Here is a 25,249-nt window from a genome sequence, read left to right as displayed (position 1 = left end):
GAAAAGACCCTGAGCTCACGCATCATTTTTCCCAAGCCAGCAAGAAGACCGGAAATGGCCCGATTACAATCAACCAATAAGATCAAACTTACCCTAGATTCCTGGACCTTTTTGCCAATAGGAAATCTCGTTACCATATATGGTAATTTTAACATCGTTAGCAATTGCACAAGTTCTGGAACATTACGATTACAACACCCAAAATTTCATCATAGGAAACCACACGTGTGGTACAGGTACAGGATGCTCCAAAATAAATCACCTTACAAATTTTACAACAGATTACATAAAAACTACATTTAAAAAAATCACTTCAAAACACTTTTGCATGTTGAAATGTTCATACAGTTCAATGTTTCTTGATGTTTCCATAATTAAAAAAAAATTTACAAACATATTTCAGTTACACAAAATTCCAGTAGAGTCCAGAGTTGCAAAAAAAATTAAATCCTTCAGACAAATAAAAAAAATTAAAATTTACATTTCCAAAAACACAGTAGTTTCAGTTCTCCGTCCCACCAACCGGTGACATTCTCCTCCTCCCAAAGTCGAGCTCTGCTCGACAAAAAAAATTTACCAAAAATAACAAAATCTAAATGAACTTAAAATGGAAGGCTTAATGGAGATCAGAATATTTTCACAACGCCACAAATTGCACCACACCACAATTTCTTATCATCGTTCTCTTCAGGAACGTCCATACAGGCAAAAACCAGTAGAGCGTTGGTATCGCTGTCAAACGAAGTCGTTGACCGCGGCCGTTGCCAACGTCTCCATCCTAATTGCAGTCCAACCATTGCTCACATACAGCCTCAGCACAGCCCACCCAACTTAGTGAACAGGTCCATAACTGGCGAAGGCAGATGGCACAGCACAGACTACTGTCACCATTAAACACCTTTCCATTCCACCATCAGACATTAGTGGCCAATAGGTGCGTTGCAGACTCCAAATAGATATCCCAGGTTGAAATGTCAGTGGCATCACAGTAACTGGAACATAAACATACGCAGCAGAAATTTGGAACTGAAGAACTTAGGCCACTGGCCTGAACTATTGATGACTTTAAGAGGAGCCTTGAGTTTCGAGGGTGGGGTTTTTGTGTTTTTTCAATAACAATTACAAGCCTCCTTAGGGAGATTCCCTCTCATGTTTCTGGGAAACCCCAGCCCTCCTGGCAAGTGCTATTTCAGAATTTCAAAATTTAGGAAAATTAAAAAACTAAAAGAAAATTTGCCAGAGTTTACCCCAGTGCCAAAACATTATAAAATCCCTAACTAATCATCAATAAACTTCTAAACTTACCCCAACAGACATTACATTAAATTATATCTAATATGATTATACATAACCCTTCCCATTACAACTAAAGTAACTTAACTATATTAACTACAAAACCCAAAAAATAGTGTGCGCCAATTAAAATTTGCTTACAACTAATTCCTTATAACTACCAAATTAAGTTACCGTGTGCGTTCTTAATCACCCAACATGAAGGAACAGAACGAAACAAATGAAAGGAAGAATTTAGAATGTTACAAGGGAACTCAAAACCGAGAAATAATTAATTACGTTAGCTTGCAACCACTTCCAATGAATTGAGGATTGTAAGTCACTATTTATTTACCCTGTCATGTACTCATGAAATTTTTACATAGATAGACTCACATTACGTATTACGTGTCACACCAGTCAAATTAAGGCGCAATAAAGCCAGGAATACCAAATGAAAATCATATTACAGACAGGAACTCAAAAATGAAAAATAAAAGCGATGCAAGAGTGCACAAGCAGACATCCAACTCACTGATATAAGAAATAAAAAAGGTACAAGTACAACCTCTATACCAGAGATTACCAGATAACCGCACGACACACAAGACTACCAAGCTTATCTGTCCTTCGACATACACACAAATAATATCAAACCACCAAAACAAGTGCGACGATCCCTGAATCAGCATAACCAACGAATGGTAAAAGGCACGGACGACCTCAATACTGACTCTCATCACATGACATACAAACACAGTACACATACATATATATACACACACACACACACACACACACACACACACACACAAACACCCGTGCGATGACACATCAAGAAGTACCCACAAAATAAAAGGACAGAACATCAGAACATGACCTCAAGTACCCTTGAACTTAATCACACGACAATGAGACTCTTAGGGCCAATATTGTACTCCTAGAAGAGGAACGGCCTCTCAGCACCTTAACCCTAAGTCTCAGTACACACACACATATGCCTACCAAAGGCACAATTATATACAACAATCGTAGAACAGATACAGCACAGCTACAAATTTAGAACCGTACTCAGTCTACAGAATCCCATACTTCTACAAATTGAGTACATAAATTTGGAAGACACGAACCCGTAATGCAAGAAATTTTAACATTGATAAAATCGAACAAGACAAAACAATCAGGAAAATTAACTAAAAGGCTTAGCTAAATCACGATACCTTCAAAATTTTGCTAGTGACAAATTTAAAATAACAGAAATAAAATCTCGACAACCTGCAGACCTACTAAGAATTAACTAATTTATAGCTCAGCGTAAGGACACCAAAATGAACATTTGCAGAAAATCTTCCTAGTATTCATTCTACAATAACAAGGGACATCATTTTCCATCTAGGCACCTAATACCAAAAAAAAGATTACGAGGAATCTCATACCAGATACACTAGATTTCCAACATGTCACGAGCACAAGTGCAGATCCGTAACCCGTCAAATTTGCCCAAAATGAGCCTCAGCATTACCTGGTCTAAAAATATGGTGAACACGTGTCACCCTATGAGCCTATCCAAGTCCTCATAGAACCCTCCCTAGCAAATATAGGAATACACGGGTAAATAAATATACGTGACAAGGAAACCGACACTTACACGATGGAAAAGCACAAGACAAACTAGGAAACTTTCGTAATTTAGCAGCTAATTGGGAAACAGTCACCAAAATAGTCCCATACCTACTTGGAAACGAACCCAGATCCAGCAAAAGACCAAAAACAACACAACATGACCGGAAATTTAAGTACATACAGAGCTACAACATGACGTAAAAATTACCTTTAAAAGATCACACACGTGGAATACTGCCAAATATAACATACGAGGTGACAAGAAGCAAAATTTTGAAAATAATTTGCCGAAACACGAGATTTACAAACAGGAAAACACTCGAAGAAATAGACGAAAATTCACAACATAACCTTAAAATTGTTGCCGAAAATTTACCAAAAGAGAAATTACAGAAAAACTAAGGAAACTCCGTGCTAAAATTCAATCAGAACACAATGATCACTCTGACAATTCACACCACAATTTACGTATCTGGAAGAAGAAAAAGATGATGATTACGACACGAGAAACTTTTATAAGATTGAATTGAGCGCTCATAATCTCGGAAGTTAGTCAAGCAATCATCTGTTTTCAACACAATACGCAACTCAGCTGTTTGGGAGATAACTTAAGTACAGTACTTAGCATAATTTAATGACATAGCCTAAAGCCACAAGTAATCCCACGGGTGTTACGATGAAAACACACGAATCGAAAAAAAAAAAAACTTGACATAATCAAACATATTGAAATTTATCAAAGAAGACTTTCGGAAGGCGAACACAGCACACGACATGTGAAGATATCACTTTACTAAAAAAAAACGTGGTCAAGTGAAATCTTGCCACACAGAAAAATTTATTGAAACTAACGAAACCAAAAACTTGTTACAAATAGTGACGCACTATTTCCTCCAACCGTTAATTACAAGAGAAAAACAGTACCGTAACACAAGACTGCACATCGCGGAACGAAAACACGTGGTGAGATGAACTCGCGCAAGAATCACGAAAACAAAAGCGGGAATTAAGAACACACACGGAACACATACAACCTATATTCAAACTTAAAAAATTTAAAATTAATTTTAGAAAAGTTAGCCGAGGATGATCATTGTAAGCCTTCGCTCCTTTCCATAACACACGCTCTGATATCAAATGTAACCGCGCTACTTGGAGCGCGTACATAAATAAAAATAATAACAAATGTTACCGCAGTTCGGGACAATTACGGTTACCATAAATAATAATAATAATAATAATAATAATAATAATTAATCGGAATAAGGAGGTACAAATATGACGCAGTGGCGGAAAATTCATATAAATCAAATACAGGGAACACTTACAGGTCTAAAAATGACAACTAAGACAGGAAGTGGAACGTGCTGGGAAGCCCTACTGAGGTCCATGGAAACGTATGACGTTATGGGGGAGAAAAGACTTATAAGAAACACCCTCTAGCTCAACTATATTAAAAATGACAAAATTTTACAAATACAGTTCCATGACACGGAAACAAGACATACTTAAGTAACTTAACATACAATTTGATTTAACGAAGAAGGTGATGCTACATTAAAGGTATAGTTTAAACCGAAAGTATTTAATGGATAAAAGAATAGAAACTACGGCAATTGGAACCTAGGGTAAACTCGGACTCATCAAATAAAACTTTTAAGATGACGTTAAGCGAAGAAATAATGAAACTCAAAAGGAATTAAACTAAATGAAACGAAACCGGAAAACATTGAGAATAACATTGCAAAAACACTGAAATAACACTTACTTCGGAAAGGCAGGAGTTCCCGAGGGTAGCCCTCGAGCACGAACGCTCGCTAGGGCGGTCGGATGGAAAAGACCCTGAGCTCACGCATCATTTTTCCCAAGCCAGCAAGAAGACCGGAAATGGCCCGATTACAATCAACCAATAAGATCAAACTTACCCTAGATTCCTGGACCTTTTTGCCAATAGGAAATCTCGTTACCATATATGGTAATTTTAACATCGTTAGCAATTGCACAAGTTCTGGAACATTACGATTACAACACCCAAAATTTCATCATAGGAAACCACACGTGTGGTACAGGTACAGGATGCTCCAAAATAAATCACCTTACAAATTTTACAACAGATTACATAAAAACTACATTTAAAAAAATCACTTCAAAACACTTTTGCATGTTGAAATGTTCATACAGTTCAATGTTTCTTGATGTTTCCATAATTAAAAAAAAAATTTACAAACATATTTCAGTTACACAAAATTCCAGTAGAGTCCAGAGTTGCAAAAAAAATTAAATCCTTCAGACAAATAAAAAAAATTAAAATTTACATTTCCAAAAACACAGTAGTTTCAGTTCTCCGTCCCACCAACCGGTGACAAAGTGAACGTCTGGGATCCTTAAATATCAGACATTTGTTTAATATAAAATAATGTTCCCTGGCTGGTAGTGGTGATTATTGTTTCAAGAGGAACTACAGTACAACTAGCCAACCATCCTCTATTAACACTAATCAGAGGGGAAAAATGGAAGTGATCTGACACTTCGAAAAATGAAGGTATGGGCCAAAGAAAGACAAGGGCCATGAAGGGCGTGAAAATGAAAGACTCCTTAGGCCTCGAATATTCTAATACCATCGGGATCGGAAAAGAACAAGAGTCAACCAAGGGAGGTCCGATAGGATGGATGAAAGTGAGGAGCCTGGCACAAGTAAGTGGAAGCAATGCCAGGACTCAGCTAAGGGCCCCATGGTTGTCAACCCACACTCCCAAGTTAAGAGACCCTCAGGCCCCTTTTACGACAGGCAGGAGATGTATAAAATGAGGCTGGTCCAAGAAGCTGGGCTGGGTAATACCAAGATCTGATCTCCCAAAATAGGAGAGGCAGTAACATAGTGGTATCCTGAACGTAGACAGCAGAAAAGAGGACTTCCACTATAGCAATGCAAAGTACGGGACCATTGTGGATTAGAACATCCCAATACAGAAGAGCCTGGAATATGTCAAGGGAGACTTTTGCTCCAGGAGGGGATTGAAGAGTCAAAAATGACCCCTCTATGAGTTTGGATGCTACTACCTTCCCGATGAAGCTGGGGAAGAGAGTCATTAGCTAAGAATGGAGAGTCTTTACATACTTATAGCTGATCTGCATTTAGGACGGTCACCCAGGTGGCAGATTCCCCATCAGTTGTTTACCTACGTCTTTTCATAAATAATTTCAAAGAAGTTGGAAGTTCTGTGAAGGCATCATTGAATGAGGGTGTACCATAGAGTTTGTATTTTCTTTTTCATGGTAGTCTTTCTTTCTCCTCTTTGTTGGTCACTGTACCCTCACTTACCTTTCATTCATCTGTCATGTATGTTCTCACCAAAAGCACAGAATAATAAGCATACAGAAAGGAAACTGTGCTCCAGTCCATGTGCCATAATTCTAGTGCACATGACCAGTGTCCGCCATATTAAAAGAGATTAAACTGCCGTTATACCTAACTTTGATTAGTTTAAGAGCTATAGTATGTACATTCAAATTTTTTTTTCCCCCCTCCAAAATCTTCCTAAACTCGGAGGCTGCCTAAGACAAAGAATACACAAAAACAATTTTATTCAAATATAAAACAAAGTAAATTATGTCTCAGTATGGTGAATGTAAGTGGTGTCCGATTATCAAAAGACCCCTGAGTGCTTTCAGCTCCCATTCGATGAACTCCTTGGAGCTGGTGTTAAAAGTCTCCATCAGCTCTATTGTCGACAGTGAGTGTTTGTAAGAAGAAATGCAGCTGACGGTGCTCAGCACCTAATTGCAAAACTTATCCCAGGTCATTGCTTTGGAAATAACATTTTCCACTGAGTGCAAAAATATGTATCCTAACGTGCACATTTTTTTGCTTTTGAGCCCCAACTTCACACCCTCAATTCATACCAACTCGACCCTCTAGGGGGGTTCTGGGAATTTAAAAATTATTTAGGGATCTTGGTGGTATCAGGTTCTGTGGTATCAAGTTTTAAGTTTCTAGATTACCTGGAAGTACCTCAACTGATGTCTTCCTCGCATTTACTCAGTTTCAATATGGCGCCCAGGGCTGGGTTTGGCCTGCTGCTGATCCATTCTGTATGTTTCCTATTCTTTGCCAAAAGTCTGGCCGGAGCATTTGCTGTAGTAATGGAATAGTGGCTATACTATACATTTTTTTAAATAATTTGCTTTACGTCGCATCAACACAGATATTATGGCAGCAACGGTATAGGAAAAGACTAGGAGTTGGAAGGAAGTGTGCATGGCCTTAATGAAGGTACAGCCTGGTGTGAAAATTGGAAACCACGGAAAACTATCTTCAGGGCTGCCGACAGTGAGGCTCGAATCCACTGTCTCCCGAATGCAAGCTCACCACTGCGCGCCCCTAACCGCATGGCCAACTCGCTTGGTATATGTACTATAAGCTACACTTCCCTCGATCTCATTCTCTTTTTTTTTTTTGATAGCTATTCCAGATTTTTTTTCCATAGATTTGTTATGCACTGCGTTCCCAGCATATCCCTCTAAATGTTCATTATTATTTTGTGATATTACCAATTGAATTTATATACTGAAAAGGACTTTAAAGAGAGGTGTGATAGTGCAAGTAGTTATTTCATGTCAACTTAATCTGGATTGTTCTCATTTTCTAGTTTTATCTGCAAATTATGATGACCAGTTCTACCAGACAAACTATGAACACAAATCTGCAGCCCGAGGAGGACACACATCATCTTCTAGCTCTAGCAGTTTTTCAAGTATTCACAGCTCATTTAATGCCAGAACCAATCTGCAGTCAAAAGAAGTTCCTCGCAGTGAAATAAATGAAAGGCTAAAGAATATTATTACCAAGGCAGTGGATTTCCTTACCAATGTTGGTAAGTACTGTGAAGTAATTGACATGTACAATATATTCACTCTTTCATTCATGGAAGAAGTTCAACTCTTTCAGATCATAATTCCATCCCAGGGATAGCAAATGTTATATTCAAAATGAACTTTCAACCTATTAGGTAGTGTTCCGTACATATAGAATGTGTTGAAGAAATGTTGAGTACAGAACAAAAAATGCCTACCGGACACCAGTGGGATCCGAACCCACCGTCTACCATCATATTCCAGGTTCTTCTGTATTGGGCTGTTCTCATCCACAATGGTTGAAAGCCCATTTCAATCACAATGCGGTCATGAAAATTCAACATACATACATACATACATTATCATTATAGACTGTTATGCCTTTCAGCGTTCAGTCTGCAAGCCTCTGTGAATTTACTAAACGTCGCCACAATCCTCGATTTGCAACTAGTGTTGTGGCCTCATTTAGTTCTATACCTCTTATCTTTAAATCGTTAGAAACTGAGTCTAACCATCGTCGTCTTGGTCTACCTCTACTTCTCTTACCCTCCATAGCAGAGTCCATTATTCTCCTAGGTAACCTATCCTCTTCCATTCACCTCACATGACCCCACCATCGAAGCTGGTTTATGCGTACAGCTTCATCCATCGAGTTCATTCCTAAATTAGCCTTTATCTCCTCATTCCGAGTACCATCCTGCCATTGTTCCCACCTGTTTGTACCAGCAATCATTCTTGCTACTTTCATGTCTGTTACTTCTAACCTATGAATAGGATATCCTGAGTCCACCCAGCTTTCGCTCCCGTAAAGCAAAGTTGGTCTGAAAACAGACCGATGTAAAGATAGTTTCATCTGGGAACTGACATCCTTCTTACAGAATACTGTTGATCGCAACTGTGAGCTCACTGCATTAGCTTTACTACACCTTGATTCAATCTCACTTACTATATTACCATCCTGGGAGAACACACAACCTAAATACTAGAAATTATCAACCTGTTCTAGCTTTGTCTCACCAATCTGACATTCAATTCTGTTGAATTTCTTACCTACTGACATCGATTTAGTTTTCGAGAGACTAATTTTCATACCGAGCTCGATAGCTGCAGTCGCTTAAGTGCGGCCAGTATCCAGTATTCGGGAGATAGTAGGTTCGAACCCCACTGTCGGCAGCCCTGAAAATGGTTTTCCGTGGTTTCCCATTTTCACACCAGGCAAATGCTGGGGCTGTACCTTAATTAAGGCCACGGCCGCTTCCTTCCCACTCCTAGCCCTTTCCTGTCCCATCGTCGCCGTAAGACCTATCTGTGTCAGTGCGACGTAAAACAACAACAACAACAACTAATTTTCATACCATACTCATTGCACCTATTTTCAAGTTCCAAGGTATTACACTGCAGGCTTTCGGCACAGTCTGCCATTAAGACCAAGTCGTCAGCATAGGCCAGACTGCTTACTACATTTCCACCTAACTGAATCCCTCCCTGCCATTTTATACCTTTCAGCAGATGATCCATGTAAACTACGAACAGCAAAGGTGAAAGATTACAGCCTTGTCTAACCCCTGTAAGTACCCTGAACCAAGAACTCATTCTACCATCAATTCTCACTGAAACCCAATTGTCAACATAAATGCCTTTGATTGATTTTAATAATCTACCTTTAATTCCATAGTCCCCCAGTATGGTGAACATCTTTTCCCTTGGTACCCTGTCATATGCTTTCTCTTGATCTACGAAACATAAGCACAACTGCCTATTCCTCTCGTAGCATTTTTCAATTACTTGGCGCATACTGAAAATCTGATCCTGACATCCTCTCTGTGGTCTGAAGCCACACTGGTTTTCATCCAACTTCCTCTCAACAACTGATCGCACCCTCCCTTCTAAGATGGCAGTGAATACTTTGCCTGGTATACTAATCAATGAGATACCTCGATAGTTGTTGCAATCCTTCCTGTTCCCTTGCTTATAGATAGGTGCAATTACTGCTTTTGTCCAATCTGAAGGTACCTTACCAACACTCCATGCTAATTTTACTACTCTATGAAGCCATTTCATGCCTGCCTTCCCACTATACTTCAGCATTTCTGGTCTAATTTCATCTATTCCTGCTGCCTTATGACAATGGAGTTTATTTTCCATCCTCCCCACTTCCTCAAGCATAATTTCACAAAAATCATCTTCCTCCTCCCCATGAGCTTGGCTGTTCGCAACACCACCAGGATGATTTCCTTTTACATTGAGAAGATGTTCAAAATATTCCCTCCACCTCTCCAGTGATTCCCTGGGATCTATTATGAGATCACCTGACTTACTCAATACACTGTTCATTTCCTATTTCCTTCCCTTCCTAAGATTCTTTATTACTGTCCGGAAAGGTTTCCCTGCTGCATGACCTAGCCTTTCCAGGTTGTTACCAAAATCTTTTCATGACTTCTTTTTGGATTCAATAACGATTTGTTTCGCTCTGTTTCTTTCATCTACGTTCAAATCCCTCTCTGCCTCGGCCCTTGTTTGGAGCCATTTCTGATAAGCCTTCTTTTTACGTTTACAAGTTGCTCTCACTTCATCATTCCACCAAGATGTTCGCCTTTTCCCATCTTTACACACAGTTGTTCCTAGGATGTTCGCCTTTTCCCATCTTTACACACAGTTGTTCCTAGGCATTCCCTTGCTGTTTCTACTACAGCATCCCTGTATGCCACCCATTCACTTTCTATATCCTGAACCTGCTTACTGTCAACTGTTCGAAACTTCTCACTAATCATATCCATGTAATTCTGTCTAATTTCCTCGTCCTGGAGATTTTCTACCCTTATTCGTTTGCAGACAGATTTCACTTTCTATACCCTAGGCCTAGAGATACTTAGTTCACTACAGATCAGATAATGGTCTGTATCATCTAAAAATCCGCAGAAAATTTGTACATTCCTAAAAGATTTCCTGAATTTGATGTCTGTTAAGATATAGTCTATTATGGATCTGGTACCCCTAGCCTCCCATGTGTAGCGGTGAATAGCCTTATGCTTGAAGAATGTATTCGTAAGAGCTAAACCCATACTAGCACAGAAGTCCAGCAAATGCTTCCCATTCCCATTAGCTTCCATATCTTCCCCACATTTACCAATCACCCTTTCGTATCCTTCAGTTCTATTCCCAACTCTCGCATTGAAATCACCCATTAGCACTATTCTATCCTTGCTGTTGACCCTGACCACAACGTCACTCAATGCTTCATAAAACTTGTCAACTTCATCCTCATGTGCACCCTCACATGGTGAATACACGGACACAATTCTAGTCCTAATTCCTCCAACTGACAAATCTGGCCAGATCATTCACTCATTTACGTGCCTAACAGAAACTATGTTGCATGCAATGGTATTCCTGATAAAGAGCCCTACCCCAGGATCTGCCCTTCTCTTTCTAACACCCGTTAAGTACACTTTATAATCTCCTATCTCTTCCTCATTATCTCCCCTTACCCGAATATCACTTACTCCTAGCACATCCAAATGCATCCTCTTTGCTGACTCAGCCAGTTCTACTTTCTTTCTTCCATAAGCCCCATTAATATTGATAGCTCCCCATCGAATTCCATTTCGTTCGCAAAGTTGTTTCCAAGGAGTCCCTCGCCTGTCAAATGGGAGTGGGACTCCGTTACTCCCATAGGTCCGAGGCTTGCTTAAAATGTTCTGAGCTTGGTAAATTCATAAGCAGGATGCTACCCTACTTGCACATAGTCCAAGTGAGGATCTCACCTCTAACGGGTTATGGACCACCGGTGAATTGTATAGTCCTAGCCGCCTGAGCACAAGGAGGGATAGGACTCAGAATATCTCCGAGATGCCCACTCCCATTCCATAGCAACTGGTATCCCGGCTCTCAGGACCACTTACTAGGCCACTCAGCCGTTGCCCATAGTTCACGAACTAGGACGTGACTACAGTAACCCACAAACATGAACCATATGAAAATTCAATATAATCTTATATTTTTAATTATATTTGACATCCTAAAATGACACAAGATGGAAAATATTTAAAAATAAAAATAGATTTCTTATTTTTGTTAACACTTACATTATGCCTCTAACCACCAACAACCACTTATGGCAATATATTATTCAGAAGATAAGTTATATCCAGGATGAGTATCTGTTCTGTAACATTATATAACATTTAATTTTTTTAAAGCATATCTAACCAGGGTTACTAGGGATGAAGTAGTCCGTATAGATAGCAAGTACCCTACCCTACACTAACCTAACTTAAAAGTGTTGGAAGCAGTAAAAATCCTTTTTAGTGAGAAGCTCCTTTAGACGGATACTATACCTCTAATAGCTAAAGTTGGTGTATGACACCTAGGGTTGGAGGGAGGAGCATTGCACGTGGCATTTCACGATGTTGCCACATTCCATCATTCCTTTCTCTTACCCCTCGCTTCCGGCTCACTTCTTCCCTCATTCATTCTGACCGCTGTGATCTGTTGTAGACTACCTGGCCAGGTGGTGTCGTCCCATTTGCGATCGCCCTTATCAGTGACATACAGTCAGGTTGCTATGAGGAAATTCCTTACTGAAGAAATGGTACAGGAAGACATCCCTCAAGTAACTGGCGAAACTGGGATTCTTACGAATCATATGTTGAAACTTATTAAATTACTTATATTTACCTTTTGAGACTGATGCGTCTATATCGGAACTGACAGAGAATAAACAGGACTCAAATAAACCTTTTATTTAGAGGTACCAGATGGTTTGGGTGTAAAGGCAGTTAAATTAGTTTTAAGAAGTAGGACAAAAGATGGGCATATTAAAACTGTTGAATTTTACACTTTCCGATTTCAAAACAAAGGATTTTGCTGTAACACTTAACTTCTTCGACCCTTTTTGAAGCAATTGTAGCTCATCTCATTCTTAACAATTAACTTACACTTTCTTATACAGTAAGGGACAATATTAATATTAATGCTTACATAATGCTCATACTGTTCAAATATTCATACTGAGACGTTAAGTAAGCAGCTGCTCAAAATATAATGAGCCTACTTTCCTCTGTCTGTATGTATGTCTAGCCCTCAGTCTCGTTTCTTGATACCCGGTCGGGATGAGATGAGATAAACTTATACAGCATATTTCTACGGCCGGATGCCCTTTCTGGCACCAACCTCAGTTGAGGAGCTAATGAAGATGAAATGCGTTATGGTGAATGAAATTGGGTAAGGGGTGCGAGGACTCAGCTCTGGCCTATGGATAGGAACTGTACCAGCATTTGCCTGGAAGTGAAAATATTAAACAACAGAAAATTATTCTCAGAACAGCCGACGGTGGGATTCGAACCCACGTGTTTCCCGAATGCAGAGCATGGCTCCATAGCCAACGTGCAACCACTCAGCCTACTTTCACCTATATAGATAAAATTATAATTTTTGTCTGTACGCTCGGATTAGATGTACAAGATTCCAGAACTTAAATGTTAAGAAAATGTTTAGATTAAAATAAGTTGTAAAAAATTATAATTCTGTAATGATAGCATGAAAAGATTATATTGCATTCGGAAAATAGTGGGTTCGAATCCCACTGTCGGTAGCCCTGAAGAAGATTTTCCATGGTTTCCTACTTTCACAAGCAAATGCTGGGGCTGTACCTTAATTAAGGCCATGTCTGTTTCCTTCCCACTCCAAGCCCTTTCCTATCCCATTGTCGCCATAAGACCTGTCTTTGTCGCTGCGACGTAAATCCAGCGGTAAAACAAACATGTCACCAAACATCCCTGACTTTTCCATAAATTTCTGTAAGAGTATCCATTATATAAAGAATAAGGCTTGCCTTTCTTCGTCTCATTGACCTACATGTCGTAAGTAAACACACAGTTAGCATAACAACGAAAGCTACGTCAACGATGGATGTCTACAGCTGGAATAATTACAGTATGTTAAAAGTATAGACTAATATTATCTCATGAAACTGTCAAGAGATAGGGTACGGATTGGGAGAATCCTTATCACACAGTTGTGTGGAGTACACCCTAATTAGCAGTCCCCTTGCTGCATTGACATTGGAAAACCCTGACAGGCTGCTGATAATTTTACAGTGATTGCAAATGGGACATGAACTGGTCTTTCTTCACATTCTTGTTTTCCACTGTAATGGGAGTGATTGCAAATGGGACAAATTTTGCTTTGATCGCATATGGGACACAACCGGTCAGACTGTGACTGATTTGGTCTCATGTTCCGTTATTTTTAACAGGGACCGGCCTGATAAGCTCAAGCAGTAGAGCGCTGGCCTTCTGATCCCAACTTAGCAGGTTCGATCCTGGCTCAGTCCGGTGGTACAGTTAGATACTTACTAACGGCCACTCACACCAAACTGCTTGCAACAAGATGTAACTCAGAAGTGAAGTGAGAGGTTTGGCAACTCCCAGCAAGACAAGCTGACCAGAAGATTTATCTCCATGGCAACCACACTCACCCCACCCTCGTTTCCATGGCAACCATACCCCCACTACCTTTATCCCGCCACGGCAGGCAGTAAACGGACCTCCCTCTTAAGAAATGTCAGACGCCAACTTTAGTTATTAGAGGTATAGTGCCCCAATAGAAGAAATGTGACTGATATCTAGCATGCATCTTCTGTTCTCCAGGTTAGGGGCAGCCTCATTGAAACCTGGCTGTTGGGTATAAAATTCCTTTGGGTGTGGTTAGTCCACCATAATAATAAAGTGTCAGAGTGGATCAGGAGCATGGGAGGGTGAAATGGAGGTTAGTGATCCACTGCCCAATCTGCTTCCTGAGAAGGATGACGGAAGAAGGAGATTTGTCTGTAATTCAAAGAGGGTGCAATTGCATTACTTGTTTTACTTTTGGCCATATTTTCAATCTTATCTTAATTTATTCTCCTGCTTTTACCAAGTCTTAGTAGATGGCACTATTTTCGTAAAATGAGAAATACATGGTGTTAAAAAATTATGGTATAAGTTAACCATGTGGTTTCTGCAGTAACTCTTATTGAAGACATACACTTAGTCTGCTGTTCTTTGTCTTTACTCTTAACAAAATCAGTTCAATGATGAACAGTATATTAGAGTAACAGTTTTGTTGTGTTGAAAACTTGCCCTAGTGGAAGGGTCACTTCTTAGATAGTTTGATCTTCTGTTAAAAAAGAATCACATTACATCCTTCTGTGGTTACACTTTAAATTAAGGCTTTTCAAGATTTCTCATGCGATATTCTTATGATTGTAGTTTGTGATACTCATTTTATGTTTATTTATATATCTCTGCTGTTTTCTCAAGTTGGTTTGCTCTGATTTCAGAGCTAGAGGACGGCCGTAGCCCAGTAACTAGTGCAATTGAGCATAATTTCACCAGGAGACTGTTTTCAGTCCTACTACAAGGACTGACGTCTGTGTTGGAGAAAAGGTCATCAGGCCAGCGGTCTGCATGGAGTGGTGTGATGTGGGCTATAAGAGAAACATTAAGGGTTCAGTGTGCCAATTTAACTGTGTGGCTCTTGTCACCTGTGCAGCCCATTAAGATGAGACTGTTTGTTGTCCACACGCTGAGATCCGAACAACATTGCAAGGAACTTGTAACAGCCGTGCTTCATACACATCCACAGGTTAGTTTTGATTATAGCAAAGATGCAGTATTTTTCCATCTCATTCCTTCAGATATCTCTCTTCAGTTTACCAAGTGAGTAGGCTATGGGATATGGGCTGTGTAGCAGGAGGTGTCTGTATTTGAATCCTACCATCATCAGCACATTTGAGATCAGTGGCATGGTTAGTAAAAATTATGTTTACTTATTCATTCATTCATTCATTCATTCATTCATTCATTCATTCATTCATTCATTCATTCATGTTTCATTGAGGCCCCTTAGATCACATCGTTCCTTACTGGAGTGAGCTTAGTCCAGTATTCATTCATCTCTGCACTGTGGGTTCCTTACCTTTCCTGAGTCCACTTCACTCCCACTCCAGGACACAATGTTTTAGCTGTCAGTGACTGGAGAGTCTTAGATGTTCTGATCAGCATTCTAAATTTAACCCTGTTGAATATATCCTTGGGATTTTTTTTAAATTCTAGGTCTTTTCAAACCAGTTTTGTCCATTTAGCCTTTGTCCCCTTCCCTCTAGAAATGGTATTGAAGATTTTCGAGGTCAGTCTCTTGTTGTCCATTCTGACTGTGTGACTGTAGAAGATAAGTCTCCTTTTTCTCATGGCTGATGTTATGCTCTAAATGCCGGTAAAGCTCATTGTCATGCCTGATTCTGTATTCACCTCTCTTGTTAATGGGGCCCATGATTTTTCTCAGGATCTTTCGTTCTTTCAGTTCCAAATTCCTGAGTTGTCCCTTTTTGACCATGATATTCTGAGGCATACAGTTCTGAAGGTCTTACTACGGTTTCATAGTGTTGAAGTTTGAGGCAAAGGGAAAGGGATTTGGACTTGTAAATGTTCTCTCCAGTTTGGTATACCTGGCTTTCATGGCTAGATCCTCACTAACATTCTATGTTATTTATTCTCCGAGGTATTTGTAGGTGTTAGTTTTCTTAATTACTGTATCCGCATGTGGGATTGAGTTGGGTGCATCTCTGTAGTTGTGATGAACTCTGTTTTGTTAATGGCAATCCTCAACCCTACTTTAGCTGCTGTTTGAATGTGGGAGGAGACTTGGTGTGTAGCTTCCTCCATACTTGATGCTAGGAGTGTGATGTTATCTGCGAAGACCAGGCAGTTGATGTTTAATTTGTTCTTCTTGAAACCGATTATCAACCCCGAGTTCCCTGATAAGAGTTTTTGTCCATTTACAAATGACTTTCCCTAGCATGCAGATGAAAAGAATAGGGGATAAACCATCCCCTTGCCTAACACCTGTTCTGATATCAAAGCTTTTTGATAGTTCCCCTCTGAATTTTACCTTTGACTTGGTGTTTGTCAAAGTAGTCTTTACAAGATTCGGTGTCTTATTATCTAGTTTCAAATTCAACAAGGGTCTGAAAGAGAGATTGTCTATCTATGGAATCATAAGATTTCTGGAAGGCAGCAAAAATTGCCACAAAGGGAGAAGAGCTCATATTCTTGTCACTGAGAATAGTTTTGAGGTTCAGGATCTGTTCTGCTCATGATCTTGATTTCCTGAATCTGGCTTGATACTGAGCCACACCTTCCCTAACTAAAGGACACACACAGTGAATCACGACCATCGTAGGGAAACAAATTTACCATGGATCCCCGATCAGGAAGGGCGAAATACATAGCCCTGAGCTGAAAACGTTATTCTCCTCAAACAATCAAAGCTAATAACTAACACTACTACGAGTAAAAATCCGTATAAATGATAGATGAGAATTTATTGTAATGTAATGTAAATCAAAGGGATTAATTAGATGAAATAACCAGAAACAATAACAAGGTAATACATACATATTCGGCATCAGCCCAAAAGATAATCGTACCAAGGTCTCGTGACCTCATCTTTTCTTACATGCATAGGGCACAGTTACTCTTGAGATGATAGCATTTATTCCACCACTGACCTCGCTACTAAAAACTGCGAGCTGAATATCATTAACTCAATCTTTATTCAATCTTTCCTTCGGCGAGGAATAGAAATGCAATTTCAAGCGTGGGAGTCATTTTCAATATCCACCCTTTTTTTTTAACAATCCCCTCTCATATCGATTCCCACACACCAAGGAGCAGATAAAATATAAAAGTGATTAAATCAGAAAACTGCCGGACCAAGGAAATAATCCACGAGGGGCAAAGACAATGCTCCATGGAGCAATGAACGCAAAGCAAAACAATAACAGAAAACATGGACCTGCACACGGCCATGAAAGAAATAAACCAACATGGCGAGCTCCAGGTCGTAAACAACAGGATGCACACCATACAAAATAAAGACATCGCACCCAGGAGAAAAGAGGCGCGATAGGGAACAAATAGGCATAAATTCAACAGACCGATATGTCATCTTGGCACTCAGCTCATTCATCTACACATTCATTCAATCACGCGATCCTTTTGCCCCCAAAGGCAAATAATTCCGGCAGATTGGTGTGAGTAAATAAAATCAAGGCAACTCGTGGAGTGCAGTTCAACATTTCATCAATAAGGTCTCACGTCAGTAGTAGATATATAGCCCACCTAGGGCAAATGACAGTAGGACGTTTGTGACCCCACGGTCACGCGTAGATCCATCACCTACATACTGCGTACGGCTAGAATAGACCTGGCCGACACACAGACCATACCTCCAAATAATGGCAAAATGTTTCATCGAGAAATTCATTTAAAATAATCAGAGACCAGATTTTGACGCACCACAATCACCTACACAACTCATACACATGCCATTCTCGCTTCGAGTACCGAGATGGACTTCGGTTGGCCATAATAAAAAGAAAGATAATACATCAAATAAATTTAAAACGTTACATTACCGTCAATATCATTCATCGAAGCATGCAAATGATGCAGTAGTTTTGCATAGTTTTAAACTTATAAAACCACCATAAGAAAAGCAAAAACGCCGCTCCTGTGTGTGTGTGACACATCTCTTCTTTCCCCAGCATAAACAGCCCCAACATTACTTCAAGGAGAAGATATTAAAAAGGTCTCGCCGAGAAAAGATCCTTCACGCTCGCGACAGAGGGAGCTGTCCTCTGTCGACAGAAGGTTGAAATACAATAACTATAGGAACAGCCAGATATCACTCTTGGAGACATCGGTATAATCACATTAAAAACCATGCTAAATTAGCATGTTTCAATACTCTCCAATGCAGGAATCCAATTGAGCTTCTAATCTTAGAGAAGTATCTTGGAAAAGATCTTGTATTTCATAGAGAGGACTGAGATTCCTCTGTAGCTGTTTAAATCAGACTTGCCTCCCTTGTGCAGAGGGTGCATGATAGCCAAGGTCCAATCACTAGGTAGTTTTTCTGTTATCCAGATGTCAGATATAATCTCATGAATACATTGAATGGAATCGTCTGCATATTTCCACAATTCAGCAATGATACCATCTTCACCCGCTGCTTTGTTGGACTTTAGCTTGGAAATGACTTTCCTTATCTCCTCCTTCATTGGTGGGAGGGAATTTAGGTTAGGAACATACTTTATTTTAAAGAGTATTTTCTCTCTGGGTTCCTCTCAATTGAGGAGGTTGTTGAAATATTCTGCTAGGGCAGATATGCAATTCACATTGTTCATGTTCATCTTCCCATTCTGATTTCCAGAGGTGAAGTGTAGGGGATGAGTACGGGGTTGTTTGAGCCCTGAGGGTTTGGTAGAGGTTTCTCGTGTTGTTCCTTTGAAAGTCTTTTTTCCGCCTGTTTGATAATGTCCTTATTGTATTGCCTCTTAGCGTTTCTGATGATTCTGGTGGTGGATTTCCCGGTTGTTAAGAAGTGTTTGTGATTAGAATTGCTCTTGTTACTGTTCCACTTGAGCCATGCTTGCCTTCTCTCTATAATTGCATTGTCACACGCCGTGGTCACCAAGGATGTTTGTTTCTTCTGGTTGATGGGGTGGTTTTTGTAGCTGCATCTAATATTGCATTTGCAGTTGTGGCCAATCCTCCTCCTCCTTATTATCAGCTAAGGCCTTGGTGAAGTCATCATTATCTTTCAGCATGGTTACATTGAATCTTGGAATTTTCGACTTTCTGTAGATTGCATCTCTATGCCTCGTGAGAGGAATGAAATTAATTTTGACCATAGACAAGTAGTGGTCTGGTTGATTTATTTATGTATCTATCTCTTTATTTATTTATTTGCCCACATTAGGTAATTTTATAAAATAGGGTTTCTCAGTTTCCTGTCTGCTCAGTACTTCTGTGAGATCTTTTCTTTCTTCACTTGAAATCACCCATTCCATTGTCCATCTGTTGATCTTTGTTTGTAGTTTGGTTTCCTTGTCTGTGAGTTTGATTTTGACCAGTTTGTTTTTTAAATCTTCTATTATAATATGTATTTCCCTCATTTCTTCCGTGATTTCTGTAATCCATCTAATGTTGCTCTTACTGTTCCATAATTGTTTCTATAATTCTCCTGATGATCCTCTTTTCTGATGTCCTGAGTAGATATCTTAAAAATGAGATTTGTTTCTTCCTGATTATACTCATTACTGGTTCCATTTCCATGTAGACTGTTTCATTAGAAATTAGTTTCTAGCTCCAGTATCCATTTTCTTGGTAGTTCTTGTTTATCCACGTTCTCATTATCTTGAGTATCCTGTTTCTGTAGTGTAAGTTGTTTTGAAAAATGGTTTCTCTTGCATATTTTATATTAGTTGGTATCTGTTTTATATTGTTTTACTTTTGTGGCTATTGAGAGGCCTTTTTTATTGTTTGTTTATTTATTCTGTTATGTCATGTTGGCTTTTCGTTGAGGTTATATGTTACTACTAGCTTGTGTGCCTGTGCTCCACTGCAGAATTCTACAATGTATATGAAATTCAAGGTAAAGTAATATACATGTTGTAAGATTTTATTACATTGCATTGCTCTTAGCGTTAACTGAGAACCACCACGGGGAGGTACCATACGTTGCTTCTCATTTTAAGGCTAAGTTTGGGGGGGGGGTTTTCATTATAATGGCAGGCCCCCATTTCTTACTGCCAGTCACAATCGAGTTGGGGAATTTTCATTATAATGGCAGGCCGCTGTTTCCTACTGCCAGTCATAATGGAGTGCAGGTGTTTTCATTATAATGGCAGGCTCCTGTTTCCTACGCCAGTCACAATGAAATTGGGGTGTTTTCATTAGAATGGCAGGCCCCTACCTACTCCCAGTCACACTCAACCTGGGGTGTTTTCATTACAATGGCAGGCCCCTATTTCCTACTGCCAGTCACAATTTAGTTGGGGAGTTTTCATTATAATGGGAGGCTCCCTTCCCTACTGCCAGTCACAACCGAGTTCGAGTGTTTTCATTATAATGGCAGGCCCCATTGCCTACAGCTAGTCACACTGGACTAGAGTTCTCATAATGGCAGGCTCGCTTGCCTACAGCTAGTCACAGTTGAATTCTACTTCCATTTAAATTATGTTATCGAAGGTTAAGGTGGTGATTGTTGTTGTTGTTGTTGAAGTTAGACTGTTTTATAAAACTTCCTTGTAAACTACATTTTTTCATCACCCCTGTGGCTGCAGATTCGCAAGGCTGTTAGGAGAGCTTACACGTGAACGGCCTACATATAAATGGCCATGAGAAAGACAATCGTTTCCATAAATCCATACTGGCAACTTTTAAAGACTGCCCCTGAGCTTTGTTTATTGTCATTGCAAAGCATACTTTAGTGGGACCCTACAATTTGTGGCGTACCGACAATCGAACACTTCGGCAGCGAAATAAATGAAGTGCCATATCGCAAGCACTCGGTGTTGACCATCAGCACCACCACATGAAAGTTCCGTGATAATCCCAGTGCTTAAAAGCACAATGAGGAAGGGAGAGACATGACAAAATGAACAAACATGGGCTCTGGGTGGAACCAGGGACCCAAGGTCCAACAGAGGAGTGGATCTTACACAAGCAAGAAGTAGAACACTTCAGTTTAAATAACACAAAACCATTTCACAGTTTTTAAAATATGACCAGAATTTGATGAAAGAAAAGAGCAGTGGTTGGACAGTGATAAAATTTAAGAATTAAAAGAACATAAACTTCATTAAAACAGAAGAAAAAATTGAAAATATGTTAATTCATTAATTTACTGTGCCTACCTGGTGGCAATGATCATTAAGGCATCAAGTCTATGTGGTCTGACACCGTGGTTAGCCGGTTTGAGTCCCGTTGGTCAGAGTGATGAGACTAAGTGTTGGTAATGCACATCAAACTCTCCTGCAAGTATATGCACTGCAGACAGGATGTACCACAGAAGAGAAAGAGCAATTCCTTATCGAACTTGAGGAACAAATAACAGAGGAGAACACAATCATTATGGGTGATCTGAATGCCCAAGTTGGTAAAGAAAGACTAGACTGTGAAAACATCGTTGGCCCCCATGGCTATGTTAACAGAAACTCTGAAGGAGAGAACCTGATTGATTTCTGTGTGCGAAACAACTTAATCATCCAGAACACATGGTATCAGAAATCGGACAGCCATAAAATAAGATACAGCTGGGATGGAAAGCTCAAGACTACGATTGACTTCATCATCACTGATAGAAAAGCGAGTCAGTATGTTACGGATGTTAAAGTCATATCCAGCGAGTGCCTAGATAGCGACCATCGGCTATTAATCGCTTACCTAAAAGATGTTCATGTGCCCAAAATTAAACAAAAGAAAATGCCAAAGATTAAGATGGCTGTTGAAAGACATGGAGAAGAAAGGAAACTATGAAGCAAGGATAACAGCTAAATTACCCAAAACTGAGAAAGGGGGAGTAGAAGAAGAATGGTTCTTATTCAAAGAAACCCTTGTAAAAGAAGCCACGGAAATTTGTGGAAAACCAAGTGCCACACCAAAAGAGAAGGAAACACCTTGGTGGAATGACCGAGTGAAGACAGCAGTAAAAGATAGAAATATACTAAAAAGAAAATTAGACCTCGAAAAACAGAAAAACATGATAGACGAAATGAATTAGATATTGAACATCTAGCACAGGAATACTGGAAAAAGAAACTGGCTGTAAAAAGACTGATCCAGGAAGAAAAGGAAAAGTGCTGGGATAACTTTACTACAAGGACAGAGGAAGACTGTCAAGGAAGTAGGAAACTACTATACAAAATAGTAAACAGTAAAAGAAATGAAAATATAAACATCCTTGCACTGGAAACAGATGATGGTAGCTTAATACAAACAAAGGAAGGGATCAGGGATGAAATGAAGAAATACTTCAACATGCTGTTAAATGGAGATGGGGGCAACACCACCACCAATGATTGTAGTGTAGATGAAGCCAAAAACAACAAATACCCATTAACATGGCTTGAGGTAGAAACAGCACTAAAGAGCATGCGAAATGGGAAGTCCCCAGGCTTTGATGATCTCAGCTCAGACATGATAAAGGCAGCTGGAATACCAGGCTTGAATTGGCTATATAGAGTGTTATCAGTGATTTGGGAAAGTAACAAAATTCCAGAAGATTGGAATAAAGGAGTCATCATCCCGCTGTTCAAAAAAGGGCAACCGACGGAAATGTGGAAATTACAGAGGCATCACGCTGTTATCACATTCACTGAAGCTGCTAGAAAAGATCATAGAAACAAGACTTAGGAAGATAGTGGAACCTTTGCTTGAGAAAGAACAACACGGGTTCAGGAAAGGTCGAAGTACTGTGGATCTTATCTTTGCAGTAAAGATGCTGACAGAAAAGTACTGGGAATATGGAAGAAATCTTGTGATTGCATTTGTGGACATTGAAAAAGCATATGATAGTGGTCCTCGAAACAACATATGGGAATGTCTGGAAGATCTAAAGGTGCCCAAGTACTTAATTGACAAAGTTAAGATGCTATACTACAGCTGTGTCCAGATAGGCAACGGATGATCAGAATGGTTTGAAACAAAGAGAGGTGTCCAACAAGGAAGTGCTTTGTCACCACTCCTGTTCGTAATAGTAATGGACAAGGTCATCAAATCTATCAAGAAAATGGACAGTGAACCAAACGCCCTGGTATTTGCTGATGTGCTTTTATGGGGAGAGACAGAAGCTGAAGTTCAGAAGAAACTTAATGAATGGAACAACACATTCAAAAATTTTGGACTGAAGATGAGCAAAACAAAGACAGTGGAAATGACCATCAACAGGGAAGGAACAAGCTCAGATATATTTCTGGAAGGAGCAAAAATCGAATCAGCTTCCCACTTCAAGTACCTCGGAAGCACAATATCGAAAGACAACACTGTTAGGCAGGAAATACTCAGCAGGACACAGAAAGCATCGAACTTCTACAGTCAAGTCAGAAATCTCCACTGGGACTGCAAAATACCACAGAAAGCGAAAACAATCATGTACCACACTTACTTCGTACCAATCCTCACGTACGGTTTAGAGACATGTACCCTACTAAACAAAGACTTCAGTAGAATCCAAGCAACTGAAATGAGATTCATTAGAACCATAAACCAAACAACCAGAAAGGACAAGATCAGAAATGAAGTGAATAGGAAAGTAGCTAGTATTGAGGTTCCTATTATCAGTGTCATAAAGAAATGCAGACTTCAGTGGTATGGGCACGTAATGAGAATGAACAGGGAAAGACCTGCCAGAAAATATTTCGACCTTAATCTCGTAGGAAGAAGACCACAGGGAAGACCAAGAAAATGTTGGATAGAGACTGTAAGATCAGATGTGGAAGAGAGAGGATACTAATGGGAGGATGTACTGGATCAGAAGATGTATGAAGACAGAAGGAGATGGCGAGCGCTTGTACACCACACCCGGGAAACTGGAGTTGGGAAATGATGATGATGATGATGTTGATGATGATGATGATGATGGTCAGAGAAATTTCACCCTCAGAATGTTGGCCGCTAGGGTAGAAGAGGAGGTGGAATACAGTTTCTAATCACTGGATTACATGCCAAAAGCGTAGATTCAATTCCAAACCTCTCCACAGTATTCATGTAGAGTGAGGACATATGATGCTGTTGATGGGGGCTTTTCTGTTGGATGGGGACGTAAAGCTTTGAGCAGAACCCTTGGTGTCATTCTACAGGAGTGGACTATGTTGCCGACACTCTCTTCATCACATCATCATCATCATCCCTCATCCAGACATGCAAGTCATCAAGTAGAAAGAGACATGTACCTTTCTCCTACTTCCTTCTGTTCTTCTGTATATTATTATTTGCAGATAAGCCCATTAGGACAATGCAGAGTACTTAGAGGCGTCCGTTTACCTTCCTTTGTGCCCATATTTCTTCTTTCTTTTACTGTATGCTTCCTTTCTGTCTTCAGACCAAGTTGTTCCAGTCTTATTCTGTGGTCTTCCCTCTTGGTCAGCTTGCCATTTTTGAATTTTGGATCTGAAGATCGAGTTCTGGACATCTGGTGGTGTAATTCCTGCCTGTTTCAGATCAGTTTTGATTTTGCCAATCCATTTCATAGATCAAATGCAAGGCTTTTCAGGCGTTTGCTCTGTTAACCTCCATGGGAATTTAGAATTTTCCAATCCATTTCATCGTGTCTGTTTTAGCTTTACTCTTATTTACATAGAATTTGACTTTGTTTTGTAAGTCTGTCTGGGTTCATCCTTTTAATGACTCCATAGAATCTTAACCTGGGTTTTCTAATGTCGCTGTGAATATCAGTGTGCTGTTTGATTTCCTGTCTGTATTGTCAGTCAGTGAGTTTTGGGCTTAGAATTTTTCTTATGATTTTGCGTTCCTTTTTCTCAGTGTTTTCATTGTCTGCTTTCCTGTTCAAAATTAACGTTTCTGATACATAAAGACATTCTGGCAGGAGTTCCTTTTTGATATTTTGGGTTAGTTGATGTGCAGTTTCCATCTTTTGGCATCTAATTTCATCG

The 25,249-nt window shown here is 39.7% G+C and overlaps 1 protein-coding gene across 1 annotated transcript in view; it reads left to right on the top strand.

The window, feature by feature from the left end:
• mv (lysosomal-trafficking regulator mauve) overlaps positions 1-25,249 on the top strand; it is a 546,555-nt gene that overhangs the window by 322,767 nt on the left and 198,539 nt on the right. The window contains exons 26-27 of the mRNA XM_068229176.1: positions 7,545-7,769; positions 15,071-15,375. Of these exons, the coding sequence (XP_068085277.1) occupies positions 7,545-7,769; positions 15,071-15,375 (530 nt within the window). The remainder of the gene's footprint in view (positions 1-7,544; positions 7,770-15,070; positions 15,376-25,249) is intronic.

The sequence above is a fragment of the Anabrus simplex genome, chromosome 9 (genome assembly GCF_040414725.1).
Source record: "Anabrus simplex isolate iqAnaSimp1 chromosome 9, ASM4041472v1, whole genome shotgun sequence".
In the NCBI taxonomy this organism is placed as follows: Eukaryota; Metazoa; Arthropoda; class Insecta; order Orthoptera; family Tettigoniidae; genus Anabrus; species Anabrus simplex.
The sequence above is the reverse complement of the archived record's forward strand: the minus strand, read 5'-3'. Positions and strand labels throughout refer to the sequence as shown.